The 12,547-nt window shown below is 41.5% G+C and overlaps 1 protein-coding gene across 1 annotated transcript in view; it reads left to right on the top strand.

The window, feature by feature from the left end:
• Positions 1–214: 214 nt before the first annotated feature.
• KIF16B (kinesin family member 16B) overlaps positions 215–12,547 on the top strand; it is a 134,108-nt gene continuing 121,775 nt past the window's right edge. Inside the window, exon 1 of the mRNA XM_041473931.1 lies at positions 215–357. Within this exon, the coding sequence (XP_041329865.1) occupies positions 311–357 (47 nt within the window). The 5' untranslated portion in view covers positions 215–310. The remainder of the gene's footprint in view (positions 358–12,547) is intronic.

The following is a 12,547-nucleotide window of genomic DNA, read 5'->3' as shown; positions in this document are numbered from 1 at the left end:
ATTATACGGCGGTGGCTGGCCCTATGGAGCAATTCCCATACGCCCACCCACAGTACCTATTTCTACCCCTCCTCTCGAAGCTCCTCTTCCCGGTCTCCTCCTCCTCCTCCTCCTCTTCCCTCCCTCCCCGCCCCAGCGCGGCCGGGCACACCGACGGCGAGGGGCGTTGTGTCCTTGCGCGGCCGCCGTAGCGCCCGCCGGGGCAGGGTGGCGGTCGCCATAGCGACACGGCCTAGGCTGGGGGCGGCCTCGCTCGGTGCCGGCGGGCGGGGCGCTGGCGAGGGACATCTGGGGCCGGCGGGGATGAGCCATGGCCTCCGTGAAGGTGGCCGTGCGAGTGCGGCCAATGAACCGCAGGTGAGTGTGGGGCCGCCCCGGCCTTCTTCGCTCCGGAGCCGGTGTCGCTGGAGGGGTGCGGGCACAGCGTGTCCCGGCTCCGCCGGCGGTGACAGCGGGGGCGGAGCTCTGCCGGAACTCAGGGGCTCCCTGCGCTCGGCTGAGCCGCTCTGCCCAGCAGGAGCGACTGCTGGCAGCTCTTCTCCTCCCCGGGAGCTCGGGAGGTGGCTCCCGGTGGAGCGGAGAGGAGCGGCTCCTTGCCTGGGAAGTTCAGTGTCGGGGTCTGAAGCGTTGCTCTGGTCCTTGTGTAATGACGGGAAAGTTACTCTGCTGAAAGCAGAAAACTCCGAGAGGAGGGACCTGCCAAGGATGTGTAGTCAGGCTTCTAAAATGTGAAAGGAACCTACTTTATCTGGAATCAGCAGCCTTTTCTACCTGCTTGAGAGAGAGAAATTGTTGTCTAGTTCATTTGGAGCCGTCATGGTTAAAGGTTATCAGTTTATGCTCAAAATATGAATATCTCTATATATCTATATATATTTTATATTTATATCTATATCTATCTATCTATCTATACATAAACCAGGCAGTCTGCTGCATTTACTGTATGGACAGGAGTTCATCACTCACTTCCTGAGATGTATCTGGGAAATAAACACCGTTTTCTTTCATGAAATATGTGCATAATATGCACGACAGAGTTAATGGTCTCATTTAGGAACCATATGTGGAAAACTACCTGATTCTACTGCCAGTGCTCTTCCTCTTCCCTTGTCCTGAAGTCGTGTAGCCACTTCAAAAGAAAAGTGTTTTAAAGCCCAGGCAGGCTGTTCCTCTCACTTGATCTGATTCAGGTGTTTAAAACACACAATTTGTCACATTCTGAAAGCTGCTCAATGTCCTGTTGTTGTTTTCAGCGAGGGAAAGACAAATCTTACGAGAGAAGAGCTGATGAAGGTAGGAAGGGGAAAATATTGCAGGTTGGTTTTGAATAGTTCAGGTGGATGGAGCTGAGTGGTTGGAGGTCTGGGTTGGTGAGTAATCTTGTCACATCCTTTTGCTTCCCCCTGCCCTCTCCCTTGGGTCTAACCATGTGGTTCTTAAAAATTTTAAAAATTATTCTGTATATACACTCCACTTTTCCTTCAAGGATCTCTGACAACAGTTAGCGTAGGTCTTCAGGGTATTAATAAGACTTGTTATGTGCAACGTTTTGGTAGCGTGGAGAAGTTTTGCAGGAGGAGTGTGCCTGTGATCTGCTAAGAGAAAAAAAGAGACACAGGAATGGAAAGCACATGGGAGAAGGGAGGGATGGTAATTGTGCTAGGCAGTGGAAACACAGACCTGTGAGTGTGAGTTTGCAAGTGTTGTGGTAAAGGAATATCAGACAAAGACTCTGGACGTGGTGACTCTGTGGCATGTGGGAGGATAACTTGGATGGGACTGGATCTGAGCATCCCAAGAAACTGATGAAAATGGTTTGTGGTACAATGGAAAAGGGCAAACCTAAGAGCAGGGCAGACAGAGGCTGGGTGTGGTGCAGGGGGCAAGCTGAGAAAATGGTTTTTGTCACAGCTGTGTGGCAGCAGGCAGGCTTACTCTGCAAACTGGTGTCTGACCATGCAGACTGTAAAGAACCTACAGTTTAAGTTGCTAAAACCTTGGAGTTTATGGGATGCTGTTAAGTGTTTATGGAACATTATAAGGAAGCTGGATTTAGTGCCCTGGGATGTTGCTTTTAAGTATTGATTTTTTTAGAGATTTTAGTGTTTTTATAGATTTTTTTTTTTTTACAGTTGGTGTTTGGTGTGGGACCCAGCACTGGAGTCACTGGTGTTCCTCTCCATCAGTCACTGCTGGACTCATGCTGTGTTTTGTAAAACCCTAACCCTAAGCCTGGGAGGATCCAATAGCTTTTCTTGTTGCAATAGGAAAGGCATGCTGAACTGTAAGCCAGGAGCAGTAATCATATTTTTCTTAGTGGCTTCTCAGAATTGTTACAGTTGGAAGTGGCCCCTGGAGATCATCTAGTTCAGCCCCCCTGCCAAGGCAGGGGCACCTTGGCAAGTGTTCCCTTGCTTAGGTCTGCTCTCAGCTGTGCTCCCTTTGCCTTTTTGGGTCCCTGGGGAATTTTACAGAGGAAAGGCCTTTCCACCTATCCAAAGGAACTTTACAACCAGGTGTTCCTTCTCCAGCACAAAATTTAAAAATCCTTACCATGATACTGTATGGAGTTAAGTTAGTTAAATTTGCTTTGGTTTGTTTGAAGTTTAATAATACATTGCAGCTTATTTCATGAGTCATTTTTAATTAGAGAAGACACAGTTGATGAATGGTTATAGGAAGAGTCCTGCATTATGGAGCAGTTGCACCGTGTGGTGTCACAGCACTGCTAATTGTGTACTAAGTCATGAACAAGGATTTTGGAATGAAACGTGATGGGGAGAGGGTTGTTTAAGGATTATTTACTGTTCTATTGCTTAGCTAACAAACCTTTTTGCTTTCTTCTTCTGTGACTTATTTTTAGTCTTCATTTTCTCTGACTTGATCTGTCAAGTCCTTAACCATTCTTCTTGGAGTAACATCCCCAATTGTGTTACACAGATATTATACTGAAACATTTTGATTCTATCTCTGCATAATCTAATGAAAGTATAACTAAAGGCTTTAGAGTTGCTGCTTTGAAACCAGTTGTAGCATGAGCTTAGAAAGTTCAGTTACTTGGTGAGTCTCCATCTGTCATTTGGTTTCCCTCATTCAACACTGAATTTCCATGACAGCCCTGAAGTCTGTGCTTATAGCTGAAAGTTTCTGTAAAGGCAGCAAAGAAACCTGCCAGCTGGCTGAAGCCTTGGTTTTTGTCACTGGATAGAAGGGGAGTGAGCTTGGGTGTTTGGTATATTCTGCTTTGGCAAGGTAATGGATTTGGACACCATCACTTCTAAGATTCATTTTCCAACACAGTCACTAGAAACATTCATAAGATGGGATTGTTGAGAAGTGTAATTATATTTGAGGCACTCTTTGCTCACATACTGAACAGATGACTTTGGGTGACTGGTTACTAGTCACTGTCTTCTGCATAGTGTGATATCTGGGATCCTGATAAGCCTCACCTAATTCTGGCTCTCTATTTTTTATTATTCACAGCATCTGCACAGTTCAAATAAATGCACTGCTTTATTTTCATCTGAATCTTTAAAGAAGAAAGAGAGAGTAGTATTTTCTTGCTTCCATTTTGTGTCATGTTTCTTCTTTATGTAAACTAGAATTCAATTAGTGTTCCAGGAAGCCACTGTTATACTTTTGTCAGTGTCTTGGTTTGAGACAATTTAAAGAAGAACATGCTGGGATGAGTTATCTCTTTATAATTCCAATAATCCCTTTCCACCAATAAGAAATGCATACTTATAGAGGAAAATTTAAAAAACCACGGTTTATTAACAAACAGGTTGCCAACAGATAGGAAAAAAGTAAACAACTGCTGGATATCAAACTGCTGGACCTCAGCACCCCAATGGAACAGAGAGACAGGAAAGGCAGGAATTGAGCAAAAATCGAACGGCAGGTGAAGCAAACACCACGCCGTGCAGAGCCACGACATGGACGTGGGCAGGCAGCTTTTGAAAAACGCCTGCTCCAAAAGCCAACTTCCTAACACCCCCATCCCACCAAGATTCCCGGCTGCGGGGTCCTAAAGATCCAAGAACAGATAGTTACGGGATACATTATCATTATGAATCACCCCAAGACAATTAGTTAAATAAAACCATCTAAAATATGCCAGATAAGAAAAACTGTTTTGATGCTTAGTAAAGGATATATCAACTTGACTCTTCTAAATACTGCCACTAAATTCTTGTGGCTCTCAATTTCTTACACCTGATAGCTCTGTTATGTTTGGCTTTTAATTCTTCAAGTAATAGAGGGATGCAAGCTTTTTTCAGATTTTTTAACCCTTTCCCTCTGTTTCTTGTATTTGCATAAACGAATTATTGTGTTTAACTGGTTGAACAAACTAAATGAGGGTCATGTGCTGTCCTTACCTGCAAAGATGCAGCTGACATCAGAAGATGGGTCTGCACTGCAATAAATTTTTCTCTGTGCTTACCCAGTGCTCTCAGATTTTTTAGGTGTTCATTTAAATGAGTTGCCTAGACTTTTTTACGGCTCTCTTACTGCCAGTATAATGAAATAGAAATTCTAATTTGATTGCATGTTTAAATGATCAGTTTTTTTTTCTCCTGCACGTACACACGCCTTGGATTTGCTCTCCAAACAGAAGTGACCAATGGCAGAAGCACCCGTCAGACACCGTAGCGCTCTATGTGGTTATGCAGCCATTCACAGCTATGGCATGAAGATTAAAAGCTTTTCTATTTGGTAGTGGGGAGACAGAGGAAGTATATTCTATTGCATAGGGACAGCTTTTGAGTGACTCTGGGATTTGTTTGGGTTAAGATCTGATACTTTAATCCAAAAATACAGTCTGTGTGATTATTCACTAGGTGTAAGGTTGGCCCTCTTGGGTAACTTCTGGGTTACACCTGTAAGTCTAAGCAACTCCTCTGGAGGCAGAGTGCCTTGGGAAATCTGTGACCAGTATCTTATCTATCAAACTAACTGCTTGCACAATCCAGGCTGTAGTATCAATAGCAGAGTGTTCAATGGTTCAAGTTAATAGAGCAATGCAAAAGACAGAGATATACAAAAAAGCTGGTTTGTTTTACAAGGAACTTGTGACTGGAGTGTTTTTGTAGAAGGAAAAAGAAATAAACAGGTGTACAGTGAAGAGCCAGCTGAATTCTTTATTTCCATTCTAAATATTTACAAGTAGTTTAGGTAGGAACTTACTGGGAGTATGAAATTTATAATTAAATATCCATGCTTTTTAGAATTGAGAAGAGAAGCAAAAAACATGCATGGAAAATGCATTATAAGATTTTCAGTGCAGGGAAGAGGGAATGAATTGGTGTCTCATAAATGACAAGTTTTTAAGTATGAGTTACTGTATATTTTTCATTTTCAAGTTTTCAAGTTACAAGTTTCATTTTTCAAGTTACTGAAATTTCAATTTTTAATTTTCATAAGCTTATAGAGTGTTTTGACAAAATGTGTATAGCATTAATGTATGACAGGTGAAATAAGGAATGATGGAGTGATTAGAAGGAAGGACACTCATAGCTAAATGCCATATCTGTCTCTCAAGTACATAGGGAAATTTTTACTGCATCTGTTTCCAAACGCTCACTACTGGTTGTTGCTCTTTAGAGGTGTCCAGAGTGATCTCAGATAACATAACTCAGAGCTTAAATATGGCTGAGTGTTGCAATACTGTCACTTTCTGAACTACTGTACCACTGAGGATAAGCCATTTATGAGCAAACTGAGTTTGCTATCTCCTATGGTAACTGTTTGAGCTTCCATTTTAATAATGGTGCTTGATTTATAATCATGTACAATTTCTCTACTACAGAAAGAAGTTGAAAGATGCTTAAGCATAGGGTGAGGCTCTGGTGTGCCTGGGGTGAATGTATATCTGTCTTGCCTCTGCCTTTTTATGTGGTTGAGTTTGAATCTGGTAAAAATTTACTTTGATGCTGAGTTGGCAAGATGAACTAACTGTTCTGAATGTGGCTTTTTTACCATGCCACATTTTGTGTTCGGAACCTTGAACATACTTCATAACCTCTGGCAGATTTTTCCTTTTTTTCAGAGTAGATACATTTCTCTCCCTGGAAGTAAGCTGTGCATGTATGTAATGTTAGTCCCTTCATCAGTGTGCTGCTGCTGTTGTTGGCCCTGGATCAGTGCATGATGGTGTAGGCTGATCCAAGCTCTTGGATCATGTAAACTTGATACTAAGAGTGCTGAAAAAGAGTCTGAAAGAAAAAGTGTTCTTAGTTTTGTAAGATACATCAAGAAATGTTTTTACTTTCTGTCTTTCACCTCTTTAAAAGGAATGAACTGTAGGAAGAGTTCTATTCTACAGTATGGTCATGAATCTTCTCAGGATAGGTCCTCTATGACAGGGAGGAGCAGAGAAGTGAGCATCAGCCTGACAGTGTCCACATCATCTCTCCTTAATAATCCCTGCCTAGTACTTGTTCAGCTGTGGGTTACAACATGGGGAATCTGATCTGTGTCTTATCCTGTAGGTGAAATGACATGATTTTTGTGTTCAAGGTGTAAAACTTGAGAGTAAAGAGAGGTGAGTAGGACATGCAGATGTACCTGTTCTGCAGGGACTGTTGGTCCCTGGTTTTGGTGATACTTGATGTCAGACGTGGTGAGAATGTGTTTGAGAACAGCTATCAGCAATAAATTATGACATAAACATTTGTGATTAGGTGAAAATGCTCTCAAGGGTTATAAAAGTCTCAGAGATGGCAGTTTGGCTGTTGTTAGTGCTGCCTGTAGTTCTGGAATGAAGATGCAATTGAGTGTTTGCTAGGAATCATAGGTGCTGTATATTGTGAGGGTCCTTTAAATGATACCTAGACAGATTATATATGAGAAAGGGGTGTAGTAAGCTGGGTTATAAGGCTGTAGACAGACCATTAAAAATGAGGAAAGGCTGGAGAACCTGCTCTCAAAGCAACTGAAGTAGAAGCAACAACTTGCTCACAGCAGAGCATTGACTCAAAGTACTAGAAAATTTAAAAAAACCAAGCCTAATCACCTTACAGAAAAGTATGGGTTGTCATATATAAGAATAAGAGCTGTCAGAATCCATTTTTTACACTGTAGTCCCTAGCACCAGACCCACAGTCCCTAACCTAATTCTGTGCATTACAGCTCACCCATGCAACTGCTCACTGGTTGCTAGTCCTAATTTTCCCATCCCAAATTCAAACTGCACACAAACCTTTTAAACCCTGGCAGGCAAAACATCAAAGTACAGGAAGGTAGTTCTAACGATTGCTATTTACTTTTTTTTTTTTTTTTTTTTTTTTTTTTTTTTTTTTTTTTTTTTTTTTTTTTTTTTTTTTTTTTTTCGTGTGTGTGTGTAAGAGTAGTAAATAGTGGTATCTAAATAGTTCATTTCTGTTTATGTAGGAATGGAAAAAGCAGCTGGGAGGTGAGGAAAAAAAACCCCAGGTTATTTTACTCAGGAGTTTAAGGAGAACATTGCAGGTGTAAAGCAGAACAGTTGCTTTTCTGAAGAGCATAAATTGAAGATGGTCTAACCATGTCTTTGGTAAGGGGTGGTGAAACACAGTACTGGACTGCTGGGTTAAGGAGCAGGGTCTGAGGAGAGTGTCCTTTGCTAAAACAAGAAGTTAAGTCAAATAGAGAAGCCATCAGCAAGGATAAGAGGTGATTCTAGTTTCTCTAGAATATCCACAGGTCAGGATATTCTAGAGAAACTTGTTGGACTCTCCTTAGGTTTTTCCACAATAGCAAATGTCATCAGTGCTCAAGGGAGCTGAAACTTAGGGGTTAGAGAAACTTAGGGAGCTGAAACTTACAGGCTTAGCACTAGAGAATGCCAGCACTCTCTGGTGTTTGTTTCTCTACAGTTTCTCACCTGTGCTGAAGTACATGGTCTTTGAGTGTTAGTGACTTGTTTTCCTCTTCTTTCTATGCTCTTTTTCTCAGTGGTTAATTTTTGAAGGTTTTCTGCTTAGAAGCAATGGATTTGAACTTAGGAGTGTGCTGCACTCTCAGTGTAATCCTTGTTTGCAAAGACAGTTCCGAGCCAAGCACTGAAGCTGTGGTTGGTGGTTCCCCAGCAAGCTCCTGTGTTAATATCTCCTAAAATCCTGTTTCTGGAACCTCATTGTCTGAATTAAATTGGAAAAGATCAACAAAAATTATGGGATTGATTCAAAGTATATAAAGCTACATATATACTTTATGTGTTATAACAACCAGAATAGGTTAGGAGATGCAAATCTAGATGTATTTTCAGGGCTTAAGTGCTGAAAAGAGAAATTAAATATTTTTAATTTAGTTATGGCTCCTTCTAAATATCTCCAGAGTAATGGAATGAAGCTAATAATGGATCAGCTTAAACAGTATCTAAGGAATTACTGCTGGTGAGATAGTGCAGGTTGTGTAAGAATCTCCTGAGGCTCAGGCAGTTGGATGTAGCTAATACCTTTTAAGAAAGTCATTAGAGGAAATCTTGCTTCAATGGGAAGGTAAGACTAGACCTGGTTGACTGTTAAGTAGCTCCTGTGCTTGCCATTCTGTCTCACACCTCCTCTTCCGTGGTTTTTACGCAGCTTTATACACAGAAGTGAGAATAAATGGGGTATACAGTCTTTAAAATTGGATCTTGCTCTTCTCATGGTAGCAAAGAGGATGGATCAGGAGGGAGAGTCCCCAAGTGCAGAGCTTTATCCTTGTGTTGGTGAGCAGCAAAACTGGAGCAGACTTGCCCTGCAGGAGAAGCTCCCACGAGTTTCAGCCAAGTACTGGACTCCCAGTAACTGAAGGGTTAATAGCTGTGAGTGAGTTAATTTTCCATAAACCATCAGAGGTCAGGAAGCCCACTTAGAGCTTCTGCTTACATGTGCTTATTTTTCAGTCCTCTTCAGTGCTTTAATGCAAATACTTCAGAAGTTTTTCAGGCATGTGGATTTGTCACAATCATTTCCTTGTTTAGTCTGTCTCCCTCCATAGCGCTGAAGAACAAAGACCTTCCAATGCCAGCAGGGCTGGAGCACAGTGGTAGCATGGACACATGTGGGGAAGTGTGTTTAGACTGGCCTCATGTACAGTTTGCAATCCCCAAAACTTTCTGGTCTTAAGTATTTTGAATTTAAAAACCTGGTTTTAGAATAGCGTTTTCCAAGTCCTTTATTTTAGTATTATCAAACACATTGCCAGGTTACATATGCATGTTATATCACTGAAATAATGAACAATAAAATACTTTTAACTCCTGCTGCTTGTTGAGAATTCTCTGAGACCAGAAGAAAAAAAGGTGAATAAGTCTCTCTGAATTGTAGCTTTCCTGAGGAATTGAAGTAAGAGAAAAGTGAGTCTGTTTGTTTTTCAGGCATTGTTTATTTGAAATTAAGACGAGTTATGAAATAAATGAGATTAGCACTCAGCTCTTCTAACCTAACTGAGCCCTTGGACTTGAAGACTCTTAGAAGTCTGAGTGTCTGAAAGGCAGGTATTATTGTGAGAACAGCTGATTGAAGAGCAAAGTACTCTGTTTTGCAAAGGCTATGAGTACAAAGCCAGGGTTATTTACTGAGAGAGAGTTTTTCAGAGTTATTTAACAAAAAGAGTGCATAGATGGTACTCAGCATCTTGATTGCTGATGGGCTGAAGTTCTTATTGTTGATGAGTCAGACACTTCAAATATTAGCTTTATGAAGACTCTTCTCCAGAGAGTTTATATTGTAAATACAAAGCAATAGTGAGATACAGAAACTTGGAGTACACTCATAATTTTTCTGTATGCTTATACATTGGAAAGATATTTGTATTCAGATAACTGAACTCATTTATTGTTCAGTTCAGATTGTTTCTGTGTGTCTCAGTAAAGGGAAGAAAATGACAGTGGAATAGCCTTATGGATTACTTGAGGAGCTAAAAGAGTCATGAAGTCAGGCCCAACTTTTTTCCCCCTTGAATTTCTAATTTGCAGACTTCCTACCCCAAAAGACAAGGGCACTGCAGGGCAGCTGTGAATTTCTGAATCATGTTTTGCTGTACACAAGAGGTTAAGATAATAGTGTCTTTGACTTGGGATAGCAGAGCTAAAAGAACAAATTGGAAGAAACAAGATATTAAAAACAAATACACAAAGTATCACATGGGCTGAAATCCAGGAGTCCTAGAAAACCTTCATAGTGGTATAATAGTTACAACAGAATTCCAGAATGTCATTCATATCAACGATTGTGTTTGAGGCTATATTTTATGTTGCTTCTGCCAAAGATGGGCTTTTGCTACATTTTCTTAAAGGCTGCTATCAGAAATGTGTAAGAAGAGGATTCACATGTGGCTGTCTTAAAACTTTAGCTGTGCAGCACTGGTTCCCACTGGTAAGACCATTACTGGACCTGGTCAGTATGCAGGCAAAGCAGGAAAGTTGCTGTTCAGGTAGTCTTCTACTTGAAGATTAACTTTTTCCAGGTTATTGGGAGATCATTGACCATGGTGTGTGTAGACACAGTAACTTTAAGTTAGCTGCTGCTTATGATTTAAAAATTTGCATATGTGGCCACTCACCAGTTGTGATTAGAGTTCTTGGAAGGTGGATCTACCTAAAATATTATTACAATAATTGCAATATTATTAAGAAGTAGTTCAGGTACATGATATAAAATAGTGATCAATTTGTATGTGTTACTGTGAGTGTAGATAGTTTTCCCAAGAACATCAGATATCGTTTGATAGAAGACAGCACAAAGACATCTGTATGTTCATATTTTAGGAGCATTACTGCAGTATATTAAACTGCTGGTTTTCAGTGTTGCTGGTAAAATTTATTCTTATGGCTGAAAGTGTTTAATCTAGGCTGTCCTTCATACAAGAACTAGTATAGACATAGAGATTATTTCTGTTACATGACATATACAAGATTTCCCTTGTGTCTGCATTCTCTGTCACTGGATTTATTGTTCTGGTTTCAGCTGCACAGTGGAGAAAGACCTGGGACTAGCAGAACTCTCTCTTTTAATTCTTTTCAAAATTTGCTTTTTTTTTTTCTTTTTCTTTTTTAAACCAGTAAAAGGGAATGGGGGTATCATCATAAATCTGCACAAGCAAATGATGAAGATTCTGTTGATCACAGAAAACCCTATGCCCATACAAAACGTGCTTTATGACAAAATTCTCTTTTAAAGTACCAAATAGGTGCAGAGTTTCTGTTTCTTACTGAGACAAATGCAGTCTGATCATTAGGAAGCTGTTTCTTTTCATTTCAGTCCCCAGGAGTTTTTCCTTCTGTTTTCTTGTCTGGCTGGAAGTGAGGTGAAACTCAGGAGCTGGCACAGCTCATCTGTCAGCCAGCTCGGGCTCATTTGGGGCTTTTGAATCTGTTGGCTGATGTCAGCTGGCTTTGACAGCGTTGTAGAGGTCTTGAAGATAATGAAGATGTGCTGTCAAAGAAAATGGGCAGCTGTCAAGGAGCCTCCAGAGCTCTCCTGAACAAGGGGGAGGCTGCCACCCTTATCAGTGTCACTGGGTGCCCTGAGGACTCCTTTCAAACTGAGTCTGAAGGACTTCTGACTGCGGTTGTGCTGCTTGGTGTACAATGTTTAGCACGTTCGTGTAACATGGATTCAGCTATTTAATTATGACCTTGTAGCCATATTAGTCAACACCATGGTGTCATTTAGAGATTAGGATTTGGAGAGATTAATTCACCTTTTTTCTGTGTTGGTCTCAGGGAGCTTAGGAAATGTGCTATTAGCCTGCTGTGATTTCTCCCTCCCCCTCATTCCTCTTTCCTCCTTGCAGTTAATTGCTGGATGACTTGCTGAATTGAGCAATAGTAGAGGGGTAATTACAGCACTGGGCTGGTGTATTTTCTGGTGTCTGTGCCAAGAAACTTGCCTGCATGATCACTTTGTCGTTTGGTTAGGGGCCAGGGGATCACGGGTTGTAAATTTCCGTCCCTTGTGATCCTGGAGCTCCACGTGGTGTATGAAAGAGCAGTGAGAACATCCTGGAGGCTGTCCCTGAGTGCTGCTGTGTGGGCAGATTTGGCTCAGGAGGGAAGCAGGATTTCTTAAATCATCAAAGCGTTAATTGTGAACCAGTTTTGGCAGCTGGTCTCTTTATATAGCTTTGTGTTGGAGGCTGGAATTTGCAGGGGCAGAATCCTTGGTTAGTGGCTGAAGCTCTTCTCTGGATGAGGTAGGGCAAGTGGTTCCTGTGGATGCTGGTAGAGCTGCTGGAGTATTCTCCCAGCCCTGAAGGTTACCCAACACTGCAGGAGAGCTGTTTACAGCCTGAACCTCATCCTGGGGTGACTTCATCATGCTGGTATCCCCATCAGCTGTCTATTTGCTCAGAAATGGGTCTTACCAGCTTTAAGCTAGGCCCAGAGAGAGAAGGAGTGGAATTTTTTTACGCTATGCTCCAAACATAGAGATAAGAGTTCAGCTTTCTCCGAGCTCATGGCAGTGCTCTCCGAGTTCTCTGCCACAGAGAGAGAGAGGGAAACGGGAGCTTTCTTGCTTTTTTGCTGGTTTTCCTTGTTAGCTATGGCAATAAAGGTTTTTCCAGAATTGTTTTG

Source organism: Pyrgilauda ruficollis, unplaced genomic scaffold (assembly GCF_017590135.1).
Source record: "Pyrgilauda ruficollis isolate IOZ18807 unplaced genomic scaffold, ASM1759013v1 scaffold31, whole genome shotgun sequence".
NCBI classification, from domain to species: domain Eukaryota; kingdom Metazoa; phylum Chordata; class Aves; order Passeriformes; family Passeridae; genus Pyrgilauda; species Pyrgilauda ruficollis.
The sequence above is the reverse complement of the archived record's forward strand: the minus strand, read 5'-3'. Positions and strand labels throughout refer to the sequence as shown.